Genomic DNA, 24,903 nt, shown 5'->3' on the forward strand with positions numbered 1-24,903 from the left:
TCCATACCAATACCCTTGTGTTCGCTCTGTAACAGCTCAGACGGCTCACCTAAATCAGGCTCCTCCTCTGCAGTATGATTCCTACGTGTTGCCAGGACCTGCAAGCCAGATCGCTGTAGCATGTATTTATTCACACAGCCCATTTTCTTGCCTCACTATTTCCCTGTGTGTTTGCGCCGTGGCTGCCTGTTTTCTCTTTTCGCTGTCTCTTCCTGTCGCTCCCTCCCTCCTGCTATCGCTCACCCACCCTTCCTCCCCCTCCTCACCTCCCCTCCTCACTCATTTGCTCACAGACTCCCCTTCTCAGACGCACACACACGAACACAAACACACACAGAGGCACATGCTGTGCCTCACTGGATCAGAGCTTCTGACTACAGTATGCCTTTAGAAGAGCTCTTTTATTTGGTGTTCATTAGACCACAATTTCAAGCCAAGGTTGTTTTTTTCTGGGCTTCAGACTGTCCTGGAATTTCACCCATCTGGGATTAATTATGATACGACGGTATTTTTTAATTAGCATAATTTTTGCTGCAGAAGCCCAAGGCAACAACTCAGTCTCTGCCATCCAAGCCATCTCATCTGAGGAGAATCACCTGCACTCCTCTAGAGACAGACACATGCAGCTGTTACATTAACCGTCCTCGGTCTGAGGCAGCACAGCAGATCTGGACGAGGTAACAGGAGAGGATAAAGGAAAAAGGAACAGCAGTGAGGGGGAATGCAGCAGTAGTCTTTTACTGCATGAGACTGAGCAGGTGGAGCGCAAGAGAAGGGATCATACGTTCATTTTGAAATAGGAACACTCGTGCTACGGCAGCCTTGTGGTTGTGGTAATCGCAGCCACACCAGGGGTTACCGTTTGCTGGATTTGCTGCATCTGTTAGAGAGTGAATGAGGAGCTGCTGAGAAATTATTTATTTATTTTCAGGATTTTCTCCGTGCTGCTGCAGATACTGCTCCCTCTCTCCCCCTCTTTCTCTCTCTCTCTCTCCCTCTCTTCCCCTCCCTGTCTCTGCTCTCTTTCCCTGGCTAAAGGGGAACAAAAGCGCTGGTTCCAACATCATCCTTCATCGCTGCATCTTCACTTGTGCGTATTTTTTATCTCTTTGTCCCTTTTTGCTTGATGAAATGATCCATTTTCGCACAGAAGCGTGTTATGTCTTCTACTGCGGTGGAGGGGCACTCTTCTCAGTGGGCAGGCTGAGCTGCCCTCAAGCTTTACCTGTGGGCGATGGAGACTCTTATCATAATTCTTGTCACATGAAGCTCTGTTCTGCCACTTTTCATGCCTAAATATTATGGTTGAGCAAGATGCCAGTTAAAAACTACGGGTGGCTTCATCTCCATTCTTTATTTGGATGTGTGTCTTTTCAGTATTTTGGATACACTCGGCTCACTGTCTGAAGAATGTGCTTTGGGATGGTTTTCAGGAAGACTTTAACACTTGCTTTTCTGTGCAGTGCACACATTTTGTCATGGCATAATGTTAACCAAAAATAAATAAGTTGGTTGCTCTTCAGTTTCATCTGCAACAACAATAACTGGATTTTGACTGTTTTCTTGAAATCCATTTTTGTAGTTTTTTTTCTCACAAATTGAAAGGATAGTCTCTATCTCTAACCAGTCTATGGGATTATGAAAGAAATGGGCCCAGATTGTCACTGAAATGTCCTGTAGTCTTCAAGTTGGACTGTCAGAGGCCAAAGCCTGGCCAAGTTGTCTGTCCTTGACCCATGTGGATCTAATATACATGGGTAGACTCCTTGCAGATACCCCTGTGCCCAGACAGCGGAGCAGCTGGTCACACTTTAGCCTAGGCATGGGCCTAAGTTATTGTTCAAGACTAGTCTTCTGGTTCGTCTTGCTTACTGTACTACCCATCCAGACTGGAACTGCACGTGTGTCTTCTAGCCTCAGTACCACGCATCATGTCCACCATTTCCACAACAAGCATGGCACTGTTCCGATTGCCATCAACAGGATGCCTTTTCTTACCAGAGGGGGCCATGGTAAGAAATTTTCCTTCAACATTCTAGTGCCCTGTTTGTTGCCTCACTAATGCATCACTTTGCTCTGTTCGCACCACGTGTCACCAGTCAGGAATAAGAAATACATAGGAACATTCTTTTGATCTGGCATATTTGTATAGGAAGCTTTGAGATTACAGAAGTAAAAGGGTTTGGTTGTGTTCATATATAGAGGTGCCGTCATTGGTGGTGCTCTTGTGACGTAAAGTGGGATAATGGATCCTTCACCAACTATGGATGTGCTGCAGCCTCTGTGCATCATTAAAGCCCCGTTTATTGGCACATCAGTGTCAGTGCTGGTTGCCCTTTTCAAGATGCTTAAGTATTAGACGAGCTGTGGTGTTATATTGGAAATACACATTATTGGCATGATGAATCATCAGAGCAAATCTCTTTATCTTTCTCCACAAGGTTCTTGTTTGTCTAAGCAGTGTAAAGCAGTCACTGTAATGGAAGCTTCTTTTCTGTCAAAGGTGATTGCTACATTATACTATAATTAGTTGCATACAACAAGCATAAAGTGATTATATGATTATATGATATGTATGCAGTTAGAGAGAATGATGGACTAGAAGCAATCTTTTTTAATAATCATCACAAGATTTGTGGTACAATTTTGCTGATCTTGATGTAAAATCTTGCTTGATAAAGTATTTTGTATTGTGCAATTTCATAAGACAGAGTAAAACTTCAACAGAGGGATATAAAGTATTGACCTATCCTGAACAATCTACATCAAATTGGCTATGCTAGTTAAATTGGCTTCTTCAAAGCACTGACACCAGTCATTGCTCCATTTTATATTGCACTTTGAAATTTCTGTCCTAAGACTCACTTTTATGTCCCATAAAAAGAAGCCCAATGGAATTGTAGTGTCTTTTTCACCGCAGCAGTTTTGTCAGTTGCAAAGGGGCTAAAATGTGATGAATTACATCTGTGCTATTATAGCCATATCATTCAACACCAGGCTTTTACAGACACGGCACAGCCCGTGATCAAACAGGCCTCTAAAAAAACACTTCAAAGAACTCACTGATAAATTTTCAATTACCTCTATTGTAGATTTTGTACTGTAGGTTGTTCTGAAGTATGTGCTTCAGAGCAAGAAATTCAATTTACTGCAAACTAAGTGATATAGACAGCACTTGTGATTTACAAGTCATGTTCCCAATGCCATAATGTACAGTGTAGCATGCATGTGCCGATATCAACTGTGTTAATAATGTTCACTATTGTATTAACTTATGCAACTGTTCATCCTTTTAGATACCTGCTTTATTCAGGTGTGTGTCTGTGTGCGTGTGAGTGTGTGAGTATGTGTCCATGCTTGCCAAAGACTTCTGGATGCCCCTTGGCTATGTCTATTTATAGACCACCTACCATGCTGCAATGTCCCATTCTCACCATTATAAACACAGGTTACTACATTTATTGTCACAGTATACTAGTTACAGTATGTGGCTCCTACACATAGTTTCACCTTTGTAACTAAAACAAAATTATTTGTAAGTATAAAGTGAAATAACAAGATTAGTTGCCACTGAATTAGTAGTTCACCAGGGGCATTGCATCAAAAAGTCAAACTGAAGCTTTTTTTATACGATGCCTCAAGTAATAATCACATTATAAGATGTCTCATATAATGTTTATATTCACTTCAAATTATTTAATGAGAAGTCTAGATTGCATTTCATCATTTTATCATTGAAATGTTCATTGTAGCTCAAAATCTGACAGTCACAGTAGTAATATAATCACAGTATAGTTGCTTTAAAACATACATGTTGATGTTGGTTTCAAATTCAGCATTTCACTTTCTATGCATTCTGTTATTCTCACATACTCACATATTTCACCTACTCTGGAATGAAAACTGATCCGGACCCAGTCCTTAGCAAAATTTGAACCTTTCTGTATTGTGCACATAGTGCTGTAGATTTTAAGACTATAACTTATTTTATCCATCCTTCCAGGATCCCTGACACCAGGGAAATTTTGCATGTGGCAAAAATGCAGTCATGCATCTGGGTTGCCATGAAAAAGAAATGATGTTTCCATATGCCAAACAAAATGCCCTAAATGAGAGCAGCAGATATTAGAAGTGCATAATTAAAGCATGTTAACACACTGCAACATAGCTAGCTAATGCCATGAATCTTAGTGCTGAAGACCTTGCATGCTCTTAAATGGAATGCAAGAAAGACTGAACTTTAGCTGACCTCTCACCATGGTCCCAATACACCCGCATGTTCAACACACTCAGTAAAAATCTCCTGCACTTCATCCTCCAGGGCCCCGATGTTGGTGTAAGTGTCTGGCTGTGGCAAGGAAAAGAGCAGCTAATGCTTCCAGAGAGATGTCTCAAGTGGAGAAATGGTTTAGTGAGTTTCCTTCAGCGACGATATCTTTGAGCACAATTCAATATTCAGAGACGGGATTTAACCAAAAGCATGTGATCCTTAGATCACAGAAGTGTAAAAGAGAAAAAAAGGTTCTTGTCTAGAGTCTCCCCGGAGTCAGACGTAATGTAGTGTTTATTTTTTGCTACAAGAGCTGCAGAACGGGAAAGTGAAGGGACACGGGCATCAGAGAGGGGTTTATTTCCTCCACATCACATAATACGTTACTCTTAAAGATACCCTCAGCCTGCAGACACAAATACAGTACAATCATGCAATCATACACTGACACACACACACAGTAAATAAATCTATACCAATGCATGTATGTTTTGTCCAGATGTTGGTCACTATTATTCTGTAATCAAATACAAATATGTTAATTGCATGTTGAGAGTGAAACAAGAGGAAAAAGGCAGATGATGGTATGTTAGAACAAAAATCTGAGACCAAGGTAACCACTGCCCTGCTCTAGATCTGCAGCAAAGCAGAACAAACGCAAGAATGAAAATGTGAACTGAAGAAAAAAAAGCATTTGCTGTAATAGATGAACTGAGACATAAAAGAAAGGCAGCAAAAATCTATAACACACAGATTTCTACGTACTGAGTTTAAAATGTCTTTTATAATGGAATACAAATAATGACAAAGATGTTGGAGTGTTATACACAATGATATTTCATGGAGACTTTTATTGTGAAGCAATGCAGTAAAGAAATTCAAAAGAATGCTCCATCCACTTTAAAGAGGGTAAAAATCGATGCTGCAGACTTGTCAACACCTTGTCAAAATCTGGTTCCTACATTACCCACAATGCAGCTTTGGGTGCGTTATGTGAGAAGTGGGTACTGTCGCTTTGAAACATAGATGATGCACGGGCCAGAGTAGTCTGGTTTGCTCACTCACAGAAAAAAATGAAGCTAATACCAGTGAGATAGATTCATACTGAATCATCAACTGGGAATATTTTGTACACGTGAAAGAAATTTGTATCTAGCACTGAAATGTCAGACTCCACCAGTACTGAGTAAATAAGCAGCTCCTTCGCTAATCATTGAATGCAGATATACTGAGTGCAGAAAGAAATCCAAATTTCAACCAGTAAATATCATCAAAAATAGGGTTTGAGTTCATGAGAATCTCAGGAATTATAACTTTAAGTGCAAAACGTGCAAAAGCTTTTTTTTTTTTTTTTTTTTTCACCATGGTAAGATGGCTGACGAAACTTTATAAATATACCTTTTTCTGTTTCCTTCTTTTATGCATAAACATGAAAGGCTGTAAAGCTAAAACCTTTGAATATTGTACTGTATTCTTGCTTTTATGAGAAGTGCATTTGTGACCTTTAACAGGAAGCATTCCTGCAGTATTTCGAAATTGCATTTGAGTCAAAATAGTCTCACCGTGACCCAAATCATGTGAAAGTTGAGTGGGAGAAAACGTTAACATTATTATAGCAGAACAGGGTCGTTTGAGGCGCTCTGAGCTGCAGACGTTCAATTTGAGAACTGACAGTCTGGATACATCTTGCTGATAGGGACAGAAACAGCAATTCAACCATAACACAGCTGAAGTCTGTGTGTCCCAGCTGCATGCGCAATATTTAAGATTTATAACTTATAAGATTTTATTTTTCATTTTGATGACTCTTATTCATCAATTCTAATTCATTTGATTTGATTGATCCATTTCCTAAAGTCTGTGTTCACTGTACTAAGTATATACTGCCACTTTCAAACTTGAACACCATATTTTAGCCTGAAAACCATATGTCCTCTCTGTCAAGCTTTAGGCTGCACTATTCATTTTCATCATTTCACTGAGCTGTACTTAATAGACCATGGAAGAAGTCTGCCTCAGACACCATAAGTCAGATGGCATATTTCTACCTAATATCTCTCCACAGCCCTCTATTTCAACACAACCGCTCACAGTTTAGAGATTTATGCAAGTTTATATTCCATTAGCTTTGTTTTCTCAGTAAAGTGCCCTTGTTGCCCTACACAACCATTCTTTTGCCTAATGCATCCCCACAATACTGAATACATGTACTACACTTGGACACTTATGTCATTTTGGCTTATGCTGGAAGCTGACAGTTCATTCAAAAATATTTACTGACTGTGAAAAACCTCATCCATATGTAGCCATACTGTGAGTACTGTCAAGTATTCATATAAATATACTTTGCCAAAGGGGTTCATAATCACCACAAATGGTTTAAATGGCTATATGAGTAATTCAATGTTCCCTTGCTTTGTGTTTATAATCTTGGAGCTGATAGTAGTTGCCGTTTTGTATGATTCATGATGCTCTTTTTCAGCCTCTTAAAAGTCATGATTAGTAATGTTATTGGAGCAAATACTCACTCACACAGACCACATGAATTTTCTAGTTCTGTATGACAGTAAGCTCAGGGGGTGCATTTAAATCTATTCATATCTAAACTGTTATGTGAGATGCAAATTATCACCAGCGTCTCAGTGTATTTTCAAGTCCTTTGAGCGTGTTGCCTCGTCTCTTGCGTATTCAGCTGGCTGAGACCACAAATGAAAAGGACAGGATGTTTGAGTGGGTAGCATGAATCTTGGCACAAACAAACAATCTATACTGTTACATGTTTTTATACAGAGAAAGATGACAGCCAATAATGAGTGCTTTATATAAATTTGAGAGCTTTACCCCAACACATGCCTTTAAAATGCTGAAGTCTGTAATATCACTATGATATGGCTGACCTCTGCAATGTATTAAGCCAACATAAGGGCTTTATTATGCTTACAATTAAATGTTTACAGTAAATATGGTATCACGGCTATATATTTATGCATAATGAGTATTAAAAGGTCTGTGCACAGCATAGTTAATTATCAAGGTTCCCCACTAACAGTGATGTTATACGCAGCGCACTTTGTGCATTACCTATTAGTTGAGCACAGATGCATTGAACAGCCACAGGAAAAAAAGCATAGTGCCCCCATGAGATTGGACAGAGAGAAGAACTGTTTCAAGAGAGAAACCTAATAATATTAACAATACTGATTTACTATCCTAACAAGACTGCTTTATAGGCTGCTTTATTTCATGCAAAGAAAAGAAGCAAATAGGGCAAGACACAACAGGGAGGCAGAAAGATTTAATGAAATGTTTTAACATTGCACTCCTACAGAGTTTATTGCCATCTATAAGTAGATGCTGGATGTTTTTCTGCAGTTGTGTTAGTTTTTCATAGTTTCATGATGCACATTACAGCTGTGCATGCTGCAACTTTATCTTGATCTTTGCCCGTGTTCCCACAGGACTGGATGTAACACCAAAACTCCCCTTGCTTGTTAGCATTGTAGTGAGTTTTTTTTTTCTTCTTCTTCTTTATATTGGATGAAAATCCTTTATTCTAAGTTTCCAGCAGTGTACATATCCAGCTTTTACATATGAGGTATGACAAATTGACCTGTCCAGGGTGTACCCCTGCCTTTCACCCAAAGAGAGCTGGGATAAGCTCCAGCAGATCCCTGTGACCCTAAATAGGAATAAGTGGGTATAGATGATGGATGGAGGTATGACAAATCATATTTACATTGTCTAAAACCACATATTTCTGCCACATTGACGTTATATATTAGTGATTGTAATTGAGTTTCCAACATGTAAAGTGGAAAACACAGACTGTACTTAAACCTCCAATTTATACCACTTGGCACTTAATTATACAGAAGCCTTTGACATCTTTGCCATCCATTTCATATGACATAAATGTTCCATTATGTAAAATGTGAAATTACATATGAAATTGTTTGTTTTTCATATATACATGTTGTGAATGGTGAAAGTGGGTCTATGGTCATTTATCACACCATGGCTTACCTGCTTGTTTGTTTGGTATCACAAGGACAAACATATGTAGAATCATTCAAGCAAATGCACTACAGGATTTCACCAAATATCACCATTGTGAAGTTAGTAGTATTATTGGATTAGATTGCAAGGTGCAGGGCTGTTGGATTTTAGTCTCTTATAGATTGTGGGTGCACGCTGTTTTGCACAAACCCCTATATTGTAAGTGTAGTATATATTTAAGATGCACATTTACAAAATAGATAATTAAACATGTACATGGAAAAATAAATTGAAAAATTATACATTTTAATAAGAAAATAGATTTATGCTAATAATTCCCTCGAACAGAAATGAAAATGATTTCACTGAGCAGGAATGAGGGCAGACTCACAGGCCAAATGCAGACAACATTCACATTCAATAACTCAGTCATATCCTCAACATTAATTAAGATTACCTCAGTAGGAAATCATTTGGTTTGTAACACACTGGCAGAGAACCTGCCCTTGAATTACATTCAATGTCGGTATGAGATTTTTTTCAAGGCTTCAGAATAAGTGTTGAATGTTAAGAAAGCAGCCAATTGGCAGCTAATTCCTATCAATAAAAACGTTTGAGGTGACTACCGAGCAGAAGAGCACTCAAGTCACTGCACAGTATGGAAACTGCAGCTACTTGTTTGTCTCAAGTGTTTCTCTGTGCTTCACAAGAGATTTGAAAGCTGTACAAACACAAAAACAAGCACAGAATAATATATTAATGATGTACTATCAAAGATTATTAATAATTAAAGTATAATAATTAACAATAAAGGTTTTCTACTGTGCTCTGTATAACAGTGACATTTCTCTTTTGATTTGCAGTGGTCACTTGTAACCGTACAGCCTCTTAAACAACATTATCTCCCTGGGAAAACTCTGATTTAATTTAACTTAAACTTAGATTTGCACATTTATTATCCATGCAAATTTAGACTTGCAAGGGTAGTATAAACTGTTTTTTAAGTGTGACGGCCTCATACAGACTTTACTAAATCTCCTGACATTACAAAGAGTCTGATTTACCTACAAATCAGCAAATAAGTTTTAGCATAAGACTGTGTGCATTATTCTTAGATATCACAGCAATTCTAGCGAATTATAAATAAACACCAATATGCCTGATAAATAACTTGCGCAATAAAAGTTTAAGCAGGCAGTATTCCTTTGCTGTGCAAATTTATCCACCTGCAGGTGGATAAATTTTAATGAGCCCTAAATCAATACTTTTTTCTCCTTTTTCATGTTTCATAGTGAATTGAACATGAAATGTAAGCACAGACAGAAGTAAACATCAAAGATTTATACTGTACATTCCCTGCTTATTGGCAGGACAAGAAGGTGCTGTTTATGATGATAAGCTGTTTTGCTAAATTTCTGAAATAATTGCCAGGCAAAGCTAGTCCCACTTTTTTTTTAGGTGTCCACAATGTTGGAACCAATGTCTGTATTTGCGGTGATGTGTTCTGAGAGCATCTATGATTGTAAAGCTTCTATTTGGTCAATTCAAGAGTGAAGCAGAACTCTTTAATAAACCTTTCCTTCTTCTCCTCCCTAGATGGGATTTGTGGGATACTGTGTAGTTTTGTGTGTGTGTGTGTGTGTGTGTGTGTGTGTGTGTGTGTGTGTGTGTGTGTGTTTCTGCAGAGCAGTGGGGTAAAGGGTTACCTGTGGGTTGGTGAGAGGAGCAATCAAAATCTCATCCTCACACTGTGGATGGTACTTTAAAAGCTAAAGATAACAATATTCGAATTGTTGTCCATGCAGACGGCTCTATCTCCAACTGAACACAAACTGGTCATTTTAACAAGAGAGCAGACTAATCCAGGTTTACCCAGATAAACACTGTCTACAATAGAATGTATGTACAGATGTACAGCTGAGGAAGTTACTCTTTTATCACTGACTGCTCTCTGTCTTCTGATGTGTCTCTTTCTGTTACTGTTTTCAGCTGGAACCACGTACATCTTCGGGAAAGGGGGGGCTCTCATCACGTTCACCTGGGCCCCCAATGAGAGGCCAAGCACTCGAGCCGACCGGTTAGCTGTGGGCTTCAGCACTCAGCAGAAGGATGCCATCTTGGTGCGAGTGGAAAGCACCCATGGGCTCGGAGACTATCTTCAGCTGCACATAGTAAGGATGAGAAGCAGATTTTGGGGCTTTAAACATAAAACACTGAAGGTTGATGCAGTATTACACTGCTCTGTTGGATTAAAAAAAAAAAAACCCTTAAAGCAGAATAAATATGTTAATCATAGCGTCTAAGGCAAACCTATGAATATTTGTGCACATCACTTTTCTGGTTTCCAAATTTAACCTTTCCTTTTTTTGAGTTTCTTTCAAATTTATCAGCAAGACTCATATACACTGCAGCCTCAAGGTCAAAATCACATTTAGAGTATTTAAAAGCATCATCACATAATATCAGTCTGTGTAGAATAAATTGCCCTTAATAATATAAATGGTTTTCCTGATTTGCTATTTAATATAGTACTCTAATAATATAGACCACATGTATATGCACAGTATATGTTCTGTATGTATCATTATAAATGCATTATGTATTATGTGTAGATCTCATCAGGACGATGTGAAGTGGGCAGCTAACTGGAAAAGTGGAAATTAGTACATTGTTTCTGTAAATACAAGATAATGACGTTTTGCATTATTTACTCAGAGACCAACATTAATGAGTTGAAAAATGGAGTACAAAGCAATTTCTTCAAATTATATTAAGATGACTCTCTAACCAGTTAGGCTAGTATGACTGAAATTAGAGCGTCATACAAAAGTTTCCAGTAGCAATTAAAGATATGTGTATAATCCTTAAAAGGGGAAAAAAGATGGTGCAAGGGTGACAAAGTTGTTTTATGAAAAATATCATTATATCTCCCTTGATGTGTTAATGAAGGAGCAAGCAAATAGGCTTCCAATTAGCAGAAAAGGCCTGCTGGTACTGGTGCTTAAATGAAATGAAAAAGAAATGAATATAAATAAACATTGTACAGTCTATTTTTAAAATTCAACTTTTAACTTGACTGTGCCGTTATTCTAACTTGGCACAGAACGAGCAGAGTTACAGTCACAGCTTGTGTGATTCTAGGATTAATGGCATCTAAGTCCAAATCTTGAGATAAAATCTGAATAAATCAATTATAACCTGAAGAAGGAGCTAGAGTAGAGCAGAAGTCAGTAGATTAAGAGATGCTTACTGTTGATAAACACTTGTATCTGTTGGTGGTACCAGGGGACTCCTCAACAGCTGCCAGCAAGTGCGTCTTTTCTGAAGGGAAATAAGCTTTTTTTTTTTTTTTTTAGAATGTAACCACTGGACAGATGTGCCTTGATGAAAATGTCTGTAAGTGGTGTAATAATTAAAATCACACCTGTTGACAAAGCACAGGATAAAAATTTCAACTTCAGTTTCACCTTTCTTAGTCGTTGTTGTAGCCATTTAAATCTGACTACTAAAATCAAAGATCCCATCTTCAAATGCAAGATCTTACATTTTCTTCAGCACTGTTTCCAAATCTCTTAATGAAGGAATTAAGACAATGATGCACCATTGCCTGGGGCATTATTTTAATGATTCAAAGGTGACTTCACTCTCACTGAACTCAATATTTATAGTGTCTTCCAACATTAAAAACAGCAGCTCTGGTGGTATAACAATATGGACACTCTAATGTCACAATATCCAAAAACCGTTTAAACACATGTTTTGCATAACATTTAATAAGAATTGTCTTTATTAGATCAAAAACACACTTTCTGAGTTTAGATATATATTTGCTACAAACAGCCTGTGCTGGTTGTTTTTCATTGTCTCATTTAAATTGTATTTCCAGTTTTAGCAGTGTGAAACTGACCTTGCCAGCCATGGACTGTTGCTAAGTAAATGCAAAGAGCGCTGCCTGCGTGCAGAGCCAGCTGAAAAGATTTTTTTTCCCAGCATCTGCCAAGTCCTTGCAACCTGACAGATTGCTTACTTTGACACCTTATTACTGCTCAGCGAAGGGGAATCAAAACGAGTTCAGAGGGTGTTGAGGTTGTCTTTTTTGCTTTCTCCAACTATGCTTTGTAGAATCGCACCTTCTTATAGAGACCTAACTTTCTTGTGATTTAGTTATGTCTATTGTTAATTCTCCAATTGTCACACTCTGTCCTCTCCCTCTATTGAAGAAGAAAACTGGGTGAAGACAGAAAGGCAGTATACTGGTCAAAATAATACTGGTCACAAGGGAGAGTAGAAAATAGTAAAGGAAACCAATGATATATGAGTTGTATGTACCGTGAGCATTTGAGGTTTGGCCTGCCTGCCTTGTAATAGCAGTCATTTATAGTCTTCTTTTGGATATCAAGCTTTCTATTAAAAACTATGGTGTGAATGATCAAACAAAGGGGTCAAAACCTTTCCTTAAGAGTCATAATAACTAAAGGATGCCTTGTATGAACCGAGCACTTTCATTGTGTTTGAAATACACTTGATTAACAGATGCAACTATTGGAGCGATCAAGATCAAATGCAAGGTTATTCTGTCACAATCTAATCTATCAGTATGATTGTCTGTGCTTGAAACGTTTCATTAAAACAGCAATTTCCAATCACAGATAATTCCATACACAAAATACGCAAAATAAACATGACTTACTTGCATTAAATTGGGCACATGTAACTGAGGATTGTATGCATAGGCTTAAAAGACCAATTACTCTGTACAAAAGAAACAATCAGCATATTCACCACAGAGGGCTAATGGTACTTTCAAATAGTCATGTTGTTAATAAATGAGACATTTTGATAAAGCAATGCTACCCAGCAGAGGTTTTTAACTACACGAGAACAGATGAAGCTGTAAAGTTGGACCTAAGTGATTATGTGGAATGATTTGTTAAGCATTTGATAATGTATCAGTTGGGCAATCGATCATTAAGTATATATTTTAATATATGTTCTGTTGTGTTCTATGTAGTAATGGAAACAAAAGTGCCTATTTTTGGAGGCACTTGTCAAAAGCAGAGCTCAACCTACAGTCTTACTGCGCTTTTCTCTGTCATCCATATATTTGGAGCCTTCATTAAAAAAATGTAAGAAATCCTTCCGTCCATTTTCTATACCAATTATCTTTCAACATCAAGGGTCACAAGGGGCTGGAGCCAATCCCAGCTGACACTAGGCGAGGGGTGTGGTACAGCCTGAGCAGGTCGCCAGTCTGTCACAGATGATATACAGTTGTACTCATCAATTTACATAGCCCAGGCACAATGTGAGAAATATTGGCCATTTTATGGATAATATAACCGAATAGCCAGAGAATGTGTCTGCCTTTTTAAAGTCATAATGACGACTGCAATTTCTAAACATACTATGGCACCACTTTCCTTATAAGGAAATGTTTTCTGCATTCATAGCTTTTAAAAATGAACAGTATTTCTCAAATTGTGCTAATACAAATCTGACGATGCATGTATGCTTAGGTCAATATTACATAAAACCCAAATTTAAAAAAAAAAAAGCTTATGTTTTAGATTCTTTTCCCACAGATGTTACAACTGAAATACATTTTACAGTAATAACTAGATATTTTCATCCAGATCTCATTTTAGAGAAAATATGTGGCCTGAATCATTCGAGAAATGTATTCAGAGGAATTACAGAAAAGACGGCTTACATCATATTTCACAGAGCAGTCTGAAGTTATAACATTATTTATAACCATTTGTTATTTTTATCCAGTAATATAATTTGAAAAAAAAAAAAAAACAGGGATTGTTTCACATGCAAATTATTTGTTAACATCCTCTTGTATATTAGTCAGACACACCTTTCACTGTGCTGAGTATGAGGAGGATGGAAAATCTGTCAATTCCCACCACCAGTGATGCAGGTTTCTATTTGGCTCTGAGGAGGAGGCTCAGTAAAGAATAAAGTAAAGAGATAGGCATCCAATACAGATACAGATCGTTGGCTGGTAACAAACTGAGACAGACAGACGGTCTTCTTCAAAGAATCATGATCTGCTCATTCTGTGCTGAGTTTAAAATTGTATTGGGTGGAAATGGTATCTCATCACAAAAGAATTGTCAAGACCATAGGCCTTTTGGGTTTTCTATTCTATTTCATAAGTCCTTATAATAATATGTCCTCATCATAATCTATCCTTTTCCTCTTAAATGAATTTGAGTAGTCTGCAGCTGAGATGAAAATTGAGATTAGCTCCAGTGGGAACAGGGAGTACTTCAAGGAGAGGCTTTCTTCAATGGAACCAATATCAAAACAGCCAGGTGGGAGACTGTGCTGCTTTTCATGAGGGTATGCCTATCTAGCTTTATATCCAAACACATGGGTATTAAGTTGCCTCTTGCAAAAAAGAAATGTAAACCTGAAAGGCCAAGCTTTTGTTTACTAAAACCGAGGAGCTGTAGCGTTGCTGCCAAAAGGCGCTTTGGGCCTGTTTTGTAATTGCGCTTTAAGACTGAGTTAGCAAAATTCAAGCAGCTGCTTTGTTGGAACCATATAAAGGCCCCGGCAGACTTTTCTGGCCCTGGAGATAATAATTGTTGTCCAGAGGACATGGGCTGAATTTGACCTGAGGCCATGCTACCCTGTAGTTGCCTAATGAATACTCATCACTGTGCTTTTTGGGAAGAGTAATTAAACCATGGACTGATTAGCTCTGCTCATACATAATATTCGTAAACAAGGAATTTAATCGATGTGTCTTACAGACAATGTAAGGAATATGAATTATGTATATAAAAAGTGATGATATGGTTTCTCAACAAAATTTTATATCATTTAATATGATTCTATTTTACAGCAGTGTCTAACAATGCTGGTTCCCACTAACCTACAGCAACATTGACTTTCATTAATTCACAGGATCATAGTGAGTAACTGTGAGTGGGTAGACATTTGTCATAAAGGGGTTTCATCTTTTTTTACTTGTGTGAATTTGATTATCCAGCTTTAGTTCATGCGTCATAAATCCGTCACTCAGTGAAAGATAACAATTCAAGAGGCATAAAGACTGTATTTTGAGATGGAGGTCCCTAAAGTAAGTTGAATGTTTTTCAACCTTAGAATTACACCAGTTTATTAGGTACACCCTGCTGAAACTAATTCAGTCTAACCCAACAAGGAGCGTTAATTCACCCTGTATGGTTATTCTAAAAGATGCTGTTGAACTAAATATGGCATTATATGGCCTTTTATTTTGAAAATGAGGCCAGGATAAATGGCACCTCTCTGTATAATGCAGCACAGTTCAACAACAAACTGTAGCCTCTGAAATGACCTGCTTCAACAGACCCGCAGTAGTTAGACTGCACTAGTTTGAGCCAGATGTACCTAATAAACTGCCAACTGAGTGTATTTTAGAAATGAGCCATTCAAGATCTCTGAGGACTCTTCTGTAGTTAAAACCACCCATGTCTGCATGAATAATTATTTGATGAATTTTTTCTTCTATTTCCAGAAGGATTTTACATATGATTAGTGGGACAGAGCAAAGCTGTGAGGCATGTTTTACATCACACAATAGCAGTCTCCATCAAGGTATAAAAGAAATACCTTTAACTACATACTTGAATTCCTGGACTTGAAGTCTGTAATGTAATGTAAGTGTGAGAGAAAGGGGCCAATCAGTTATATAAAGTGGTTCATGTCAAGAAATTAGTCTACAAGGCCAGTGAATATTGTCCACATCATATGTTAGTGCAGGAATAGAATTTCACTCCACCAGTCACAGTAATTTCACCTCGTCTCCCCTCTCTGGTTGAATGTGTAATACAGTACAATCAGCTACTTGTGTCAAGGTTGTTTGCAGACTCTTGGGTTCTCTCCATGATGCACAGCTGGGAGGCAAATAATGTAAAGAGTAAAGAAAATATATAGCCTGAAAGTTAATTATTAATATTATTATTATTATTATTATTATTATTATTATTATATTGGCACTAAACTGTGTACAACATGCCTTTTGTGCATATGAGACATATGTATATACAGGTACAGGTAGCTGTTGCATAATCACTTGACTGAATGTTAAATAACTGGCAAACTTTACTGCATCATGTAACCTTCACACAGATGTGTTTTTTGTGTTAGTACTGTAGTGATTGACTAACCTGACATATTGTAGGATTTTATGTTATTTGTCCTCACAGAGATTATTGCAATCTCAAAGTAAAGTATAATGTTTTGTTCCTCTGCGTACAGTACTCCTGCAGAGTCGTGTGCTGTTTCTCACAATGTCTCTTATAACCACATTATTTGCTTTGACCTTGCGTTGCATTTAGCACAAAGGCAGCAAATGTACAAAGGCCAGACAGGCCCAGAGATCCCACACAGTTTGTTTTCAATGTTTCTTATTAGTGCCACCCAAAGACTGTCTTGGTAAGTGGCTATGACCTTTGAGGAAGGTTGGCAGGAGCAGTGAAAGACTGACAGCGGGAGATGTTGGTCAACCAAAAGAGAAACAACAGGATCCTGTCAAGAGTGATCCACATCAGGAAACCTGAGCTGGCTGCTGACGGGTAGTGGTGCTGAACCCTAAAGAAAAAACTAAACATACTGTCCATGTCACAATAGATATGTTTTTACCACTTAAACACAATCTCTGACCAGACAGCCCTGAAGTAACAGGAAATGTATCTAGAAATGATTTGTTTGGCATGTCACATTCATTTTTAAATTTTTTTTTCACCTACAGGATCAAGGAAAAATTGGTGTCATCTTCAACGTGGGGACAGATGACATCACCATTGATGAGCCTGCTGTCATAGTAAATGACGGCAAGTACCATGTTGTGCGCTTCACACGCAGCGGTGGCAATGCCACTCTGCAGGTGGACAACCATCCGGTGATTGAGCGTTATCCACCAGGTAAGACTAATGGGACAAACTATGCGGTTGTTTGGTACACAGAGAGGTAGCATGGAGCATCTGAATGAGAGGCAGAGGATTGCATGTCTGCTTACAAAAGCTGAGATGTGCGGTTGCGAAATGTATCGTCTGCAAGAAAATGATTGGCAAAATGCCCAGTGGCTTATTTTAATTCAGTTTTTAATTTGTTCTTTTAAGTTGCCACACACATACAAGTGCAAGAACAATACAATAATCTAAATCTGATCCATATGCCCAAAGCTGCAATATAAAATAAGGAATTTTTGTCAGCAGCTGTTGTTTGGCAGAAAGGTGAGAAAGGATGTAGCAAATGTAAAAACTATGGGAGTTTACAGTAAAGTAAATTAAAATGGCTCTATAATTTATTTTGTCATTGTGTTGAGGATATGTATGTGAGGGCAAGATGTTTCCAAAAGACTTAATGCTGTTGTTGAACTACTATTTAAGCCTAATATAATATCTATTTAATTGCTGTTAATCTCCCAACCTCTACAGGTCTAAAGAGGCAGTGTTGATTAACCAGGGTGAATTTGTTAATATGCTAATTTGTTTGATAAATTCTTGTTGACACAAAGTTTGTAGTGACAGTGCATAAATTTACATTCATCTGCCTACTGGTGAACAATGGCAACTCCATAAATTGATTATTTGGCTGAATTTGTAATATGTTCTGTCAATTAAAAAATTTTGTTCTATAATAACCAAGTCATATATGTGTTTTACATGTGGGTAGATGGGTAGATCATTTATTTAGACATAAAAATTTACTGTTGTTAAAAAAGACTCACCATCTTATGTGCACAAATGCTTAATATAACTAAATAGCAAAAAATAAAAGCACCCATGCATAATGTGATCACCACCAGCCGTGCTTTAACCTGTTCTGAACCAATCAACCAATTAACCTTATTCAGAACAGGTGCACCAGCTGGCATAGCGGGAGGTCCTCTCTCTGCCTCCAGCTGGTGCTCAAACCACACACACACACACACAGACATAGACATAGACATAGACATACACACAATAGCTACACATAAATCAAAATCATGTAATGGTGATGGCCCTGTGTGTAGTGTGTACTCTCACTCAATAATCAGTGATTTTTGAAACATTTGTGATGATAAATGACTAAAGCACATAGCAGCAATCATAACCAAGGGCACTCACAGTGTAAAGAGGGTGTACATCGCATAGGTGAAGTTAAGAGTATAAAGAAAGTAATTTATCTTCTTTGCATATGGAATGAGGCTTTACACTCAACGCCTTTTAACATTTCCAGAAGTCAAGAATACATAGACTAAAGCTCCCCAATGACTCAGTAAATGTGCAGCTTGACATATTTTAAAACCTGCTGTATCTTAAAACTTAAAGAATAAACATACATACATGTGCTTCCTTTCCTGTTTTACACCTTAATCCTTGTTCTTTTTATCCACTCACAGTATCCCATGTCCAACATCATGGTTGACTTATCTTGTTTACATTTTTATTAATAATATATGTTCAAATAACCAGTTTTTAACAAAGTCCATATAGGACAAGGTATCCCACACATGCAATGATATACATATAATGTCAACAAGAATTTATGAGTTGTGGAGTCAGAACCTTGTAGAAACCTTGTGTTTGATGATTGATAGTAAGTCTGCAGTGCTAGGTCAGTGCTAGACTGAAGACTGAAGATTACTTACTGTGTGGTACTAATATTAACTGTGCTCTCTTATCCTTCAGAAACTGGCAATCCATACTGTTGATGTTTATATCAAATTTCCTGTAGTCAATTCCATTTAATGAATTACTGTTTTGTGTTTGCATGTGTTAAATAAAGAGCTGACCTCTTACCCCGCTTGAAAGCAGCTCCCATGAGTCTTTAATAGAGACATGTTATTATCTCATGGGGGCTGCAGTAAAAACACATTGGTCTATTACGCAGTATGTTATAAAACAAAACATAGTGCAAGAGAAGTGGGGTGAGACTTTGGCTCTCTATAATGACTCCAGTCAAATTCAAACTTCAACAATTCTCCTGTACATTATTGTCTAAACATCATTGCATTTGCTGTTGTGCCTGATTGTCATTTTTTATGTTGAAATGGATTAACCTCTGTCTTACACAGTACCTAAAATCTTTTTTTTACTGTCATTGTTATTTACTGACATTTATGCTTTGTTATAAAAAAAAAAATAGCTAAATAACACTAACTAGTGTAGCACATTATAAATAGCCTAAACATTACTCTAATTAGCATTAACGCTGTTATTCGTAATAACTAGATGACACTAAGTAAGGCTCAGGTTTCTTTTAACTCACAGCTGGGTTAAAATTGATAACTTGTTAAACCTGTTAGCCATTATAACACTGTTTCTAACCATGTGATCTTTCAGCTTGCAGACTTTAACCTTTAATCTGTTTCTCCAAATTCTTTGAAGGACACTATGATAATGAGCGACTGGCTATTGCTAGACAAAGAATCCCATACAGACTTGGTCGGGTAGTTGACGAGTGGCTACTCGATAAAGGTAAAAATTAATTAATTAATTAATTAATTAACCCTTGAAATAACTACTAAATAACCTTTCCCCATGAGAGGTGCAGTACCAAAAGACAAGGGTGACAAGGATCAAGTTACCCAGATGTCTCCACTTTAATGTCCACATTAATTGGAATTTTTTTTTTTTTTTTTTTTTTTTTTTTTTTGGCCTGAAAGTTGGATGACCACAATATAACTTCAAGTTGATTTCAAAATAAGTGTCAAAGCATCGGGGTGTAGCATACTTGCCATTTATTCTTTGTCATCCTTATACCTTGCGGAAAGCTGCACCTTAAACATTTAAACCAGTTAACTAAAAACACATAACCCTTGTCTAACTCTCTATCGCCCCTCTTAGCCACTGTGTGTAAATAGATGCTGTGTGTAAATATCATATAAAATCAGTAAAATGCTGTGTAACATTTATAATAACACCTGTGAAACTAGCATGTGACTTAAGTGGACCAAATCTTGCTCCCCCACATTTTTTAAACCATAAATGCTGGAAGTGATCGCACCCTCTTTTTTATTTCCTGTATTGACTTGCCTTGTAGTGCAACAACCACACCAGACTCCCAAGCTGAAGTTTTTGCTGCGACAAAACGGCCTTGACAGGCTGTTAAAGTGGATCACTGTTTTCAGCCATTAACTTCTCTAATAAGTATTCTCCCGGGATGGTCCCATTACTGCAGTCCTCCTCCTCTGATGTAACCCTGCTTATCAGTGAAGCTGCTGACAATGGCACTGTTAGATATCATTGCCCCTTTCAGGAGGTGAAGCAATTGGACTAGGGGGAACCCGGAGCTGAGCATGTTTTATTGGCATAATGGCTGATGAAGTGGGGGTGTTTAGTTTACATTGACATTTACACATTCTGGAGCATACAGTAGCAAGATTTCCATTTTAATTAATTCACCCACCTCTGTAAAAACAAGTTACACATGCTTGCACCATCTATTCTGGAGTTCAGAGATAAATAACAATGCTGGAAAAAACGTCTGTCCTTTTTTCCCCACAGACAGTTTGCTAACTCAGTGATAATTCAAAATGCCTACCTCTGTCCTATTTAAAAACCTAAATAGGCACCTAAATAGATTTTAAGCCTCCTCTTATAGTTGTAACCTGCATGTGTAAAGTCTAAATTATAAACTTGCTGCTAACTAACCTTCCCCTTTTTAACGTTAACATCTAAATAAAGTTTTAAATAAATGATTAGCTATTAATGCAATATTCACTAAAGCCCACCTGGTTCAAATGATGTCCCTTTACCAGCTCTTTATATGACTTTTCTGTGTCCACTCTACAATTCCCTCCCTTTTTCCACCTTTTTCTGTCCCTATATCTCCATCTAACTTTAGGGAGACAGTTGACCATCTTTAACAGCCAGGCAGCCATTAAAATTGGTGGTCATGACAAGGGCCGGCCCTTCCAGGGTCAGATTTCAGGGCTCTACTACAACGGTCTCCAGGTACTCAAACTAGCAGCAGAAAACGATCCCAGTGTACAGGTGGAGGGGAACCTGCGTCTGGTCGGGGACTCACTGTCTGTAGTGACCACCGACACCACCTCTGCCACCCCTCTGGCTGTGTCCGACATGTCTACCACAATCATGGAGACCACCACCACTATGGCTACCACCACCACCCGCAGGCAGCGGTCACCCAGCTTGAGGGAGAGCATCTCCAAGGTCAGAGAGTGTAAATGATTATTCGAAAAGAACTACATGCTAATTTATGGCAAGACAAAGGTTCATTGATTTGTAATTCAGATCACAGCTGTTGTCACCACTTTTCCAAGAGGAAAAGGTGATGGGATTTCACAATGATTCAAAAACAGAAGGCAATAAACACAATATGCAGTATTAAAAATGTATATCTACTTTTTAAAATTAGTTAGATTTGTAGAGAATGAAGATATTGTGTCATTTTAAAATGATTTTAATTGTTGCCCATATTTTAATGTACATTACTAATAATAATTCAGTAAGCAGTTGGTTTTCCTTATAGTGTGGACCCAAATATTAGTAATAATGGCTAAAAAATAATAATATAAGGGAATAAAATTCTCATCTGTCAAGAAATACACCTAATTGCATATATTAAATGTCATTTGGCATGTCATTGAATGTACATTTTTGTGTGTTTACACCAAACAGTTGCTTATATTGTTGAAAGTGTTCTTCTCAAGTGATTCCTTATTTATCAATTGGGTATATTGGATATATACGACAAAATTAGAATTAATACAATACCGAAGTTGAATGAAAAATTATTATATACAGGTATTAAATATAGTTGGCTCTTCCTTTCTTATTCTGTCCCAATTTCACATCCCACTCATAGTTTCAGTTTTTTTTTTTTTCATGCTGTGGTAATTGAAGTTTAATAGTACTACATCCTACTGTGTCATTCTGAGTAAATAAAAGTAGCAATCATATACCCAAGGGCAGCCAGACAATACATCCAATAGCTTGCTTCTACATGGCCTTGGCATTTAACTTTAAGTGACACAATTCTTTTTTTAAAAAAAAGTTTTACACTTCAGTAGAAGAAACAATAAATATCCTCTTTGGTTTCTTTTGCGGATTTTAGGGTTACTCAAATGTGAAGAGCTCAGTCTCAGAAGACGTTGAACTCCTTATATTGTGCAGGGGCTGAACTAACATGAGTACTTTTTAGGAGGAAGTTTATTCAGGTCTTTTATTGGTAATTAAGACATAATTATTAATTGTTAAACTTGAAACAAAAAATGCATCACACAAGAGTCTCAGGCAGTAATTACCTCTGGATATACAAAAAAAATGTATGACACACTGACACACTATTTTTAACACCCATTAATCACTGGAGACTCAAATGACTCAAAGTCATTAAAATCACATTTTCTTTATTGTCAAATGCATTACGCAAATATAATAAATATCACAAAATGCTAAATAAATCCATTAAATAATAGCATTTGCAGGTTTTGTCCAACGTATCACATAATTCACTTTATTTCCAAATGTGGTAGGATAACAGTATTATTCATGCTTCAATGTATTTTTGAGTATAGAATAGCTGTGTAAAAAACAAAAGGTATTATTGAAATGATTTTCACGCATTGAGCTGTCAATGCTGTATTCAAACTGATGGACATTACCATCCACCATTTTACATGAGTTGATTTTAATCCAAATGTTGTAAACGTGCCAAATTGGAAGGATTTCAGCTTGGTGCTTGGAGGCCTGATGTTTCAAATAAAAGTCGTCCTGCATCTCCTAATAAAAATAGAGTGCATTTTCATTACATTTCTCAGTTTCCCTAAAATTGCCTTCTCTGGATTTTCAATTTAACAGAGTAATCCATTAGTGCACCATTCATTCCCTGCTTGGCTGAGGTATTGAGTCCACTTGTCACCCGAAAATCCAATTTAGACTTACTGAAGGACTGATTTAGGATGTAAAATTTGTTTTTGCTAAATGAATGTAAAAGAAGTGTATAAAAAGCAAATAATATAGAATTAAATAAAACATGTACAATATTTACTCCAACAAATAATGAAACTAACTGTAAGAATTTATTCTCTATCGGTAGTGGTCTTACTTTGTAAACACATAGTCAGCCACAGGGGTAGAAAGCAGCTGCGTGTGGGCACATTTTGGATTTGTAGCCTTAATAGTATTGCTCTAAGCAAAAGCACTAAAGATGCTGCAGCTTCGCCTCAAAAGGGACAGTCGACGAGCAAAGATACTCATAAAAGCATGAGCACATATCTACAGTGGGTACGGAAAGTATTCAGGCCCCTTTAAATTTTTCACTCTTTGTGTCATTGCAGCCATTGTCCAAAATCAAAAAAGTTCATTTTATTTCTCATTAATGTACACTCAGCACCCCATCTTGACAGAAAAAACCAGAAATTTAGAAATTTTTGCAAATTTATTAAAAAAGAAAAACTGAAATATCACATGGTCATAAGTACTCAGACCCTGTGCTCAGTATTGAGTAGAAGCACCCTTTTGAGCTAGTACAGCCATGAGTCTTCTTGGGAATGATGCAACAAGTTTTTCACACCTGGATTTGGGGATCCTCTGCCATTCTTCCTTGCAGATCCTCTCCAGTTCTGTCAGGTTGGATGGTGAACGTTGGTGGACAGCCATTTTCAGGTCTCTCCAGAGATGATCAATTGGGTTTAGGTCAGGGCTCTGGCTGGGCCAGTCAAGAACGGTCACAGAGTTGTTCCGAAGCCACTCCTTTGTTATTTTAGCTGTGTGCTTAGGGTCATTGTCCTGTTGAAAGGTGAACCTTCGGCCCAGTCTGAGGTCCTGAGCACTCTGGAAGAGGTTTTCTTCCAGGATATCTCTGTACTTGGCCGCTTTCATCTTTCCTTCAATTGCAACCAGTCGTCCTGTCCCTGCAGCTGAAAAACACCCCCACAACATGATGCTCCCACCACCATGTTTCACTGTAGGGGTTGTATTGGGCAGGTGATGAGCAGTACCTGGTTTTCTCCACACATACCGCTTACAATTAACGCCAAAAAGTTCAATCTTGGTCTCATCAGACCAGAGAATCTTATTTGTCATAGTCTGGGAGTCCTTCATGTGTTTTCTGGCAAACTCTATGCAGGCTTTCATGGGTCTTGCACTGAGGAGAGGCTTCCGTCGGGCCACTCTGCCATAAAGCCCCGACTGGTGGAGGGCTGCAGTGATAGTTGACTTTGTGGAACTTTCTCCCATGTCCCTACTGCATCTCTGGAGCTCAGCCACAGTGATCTTTGGGTTCTTCTTTACCTCTCTCACCAAGGCTCTTCTCCCACGATTGCTCAGTTTGGCTGGATGGCCAGGTCTAGGAAGAGTTCTGGTCGTCCCAAACTTTTTCCATTTGAGGATTATGGAGGCCACTGTGCTCTTAGGAACCTTGAGTGCTGCAGAAATTCTTTTGTAACCTTGGCCAGATCTGAGCCTTGCCACAATTCTGTCTCTGAGCTCCTTGGGCAGTTCCTTCGACCTCATGATCCTCATTTGCTCTGACATGCACTGTGAGCTGTAAGGTCTTATATAGACAGGTGTGTGCCTTTCCTAATCAAGTCCAATCAGTTTAATTAAACACAGCTGGACTCCAATGAAGGAGCAGAACCATCTCAAGGAGGATCAGAAGAAATGGACAGCATGTGAGTTAAA

General features: G+C 37.9%; 1 protein-coding gene across 3 annotated transcripts in view; it reads left to right on the plus strand.

Annotated features, from left to right (window-relative positions):
• The window catches only part of nrxn2a (neurexin 2a), an 82,331-nt gene that overhangs the window by 53,283 nt on the left and 4,145 nt on the right, over positions 1 to 24,903 (plus strand). For 2 of the 3 annotated variants that reach the window (XM_026329048.1, XM_026329049.1), the window contains 4 exons: positions 10,256 to 10,437; positions 17,019 to 17,190; positions 19,642 to 19,731; positions 21,101 to 21,429. In XM_026329048.1, the coding sequence (XP_026184833.1) occupies positions 10,256 to 10,437; positions 17,019 to 17,190; positions 19,642 to 19,731; positions 21,101 to 21,429 (773 nt within the window). Of the gene's footprint in view, positions 1 to 1,510; positions 2,013 to 10,255; positions 10,438 to 17,018; positions 17,191 to 19,641; positions 19,732 to 21,100; positions 21,430 to 24,903 lie in introns of those variants that run through there. The other variant, XM_026329050.1, reaches the window with a different exon arrangement.

The sequence above is a fragment of the Mastacembelus armatus genome, chromosome 14 (genome assembly GCF_900324485.2).
Source record: "Mastacembelus armatus chromosome 14, fMasArm1.2, whole genome shotgun sequence".
In the NCBI taxonomy this organism is placed as follows: domain Eukaryota; kingdom Metazoa; phylum Chordata; class Actinopteri; order Synbranchiformes; family Mastacembelidae; genus Mastacembelus; species Mastacembelus armatus.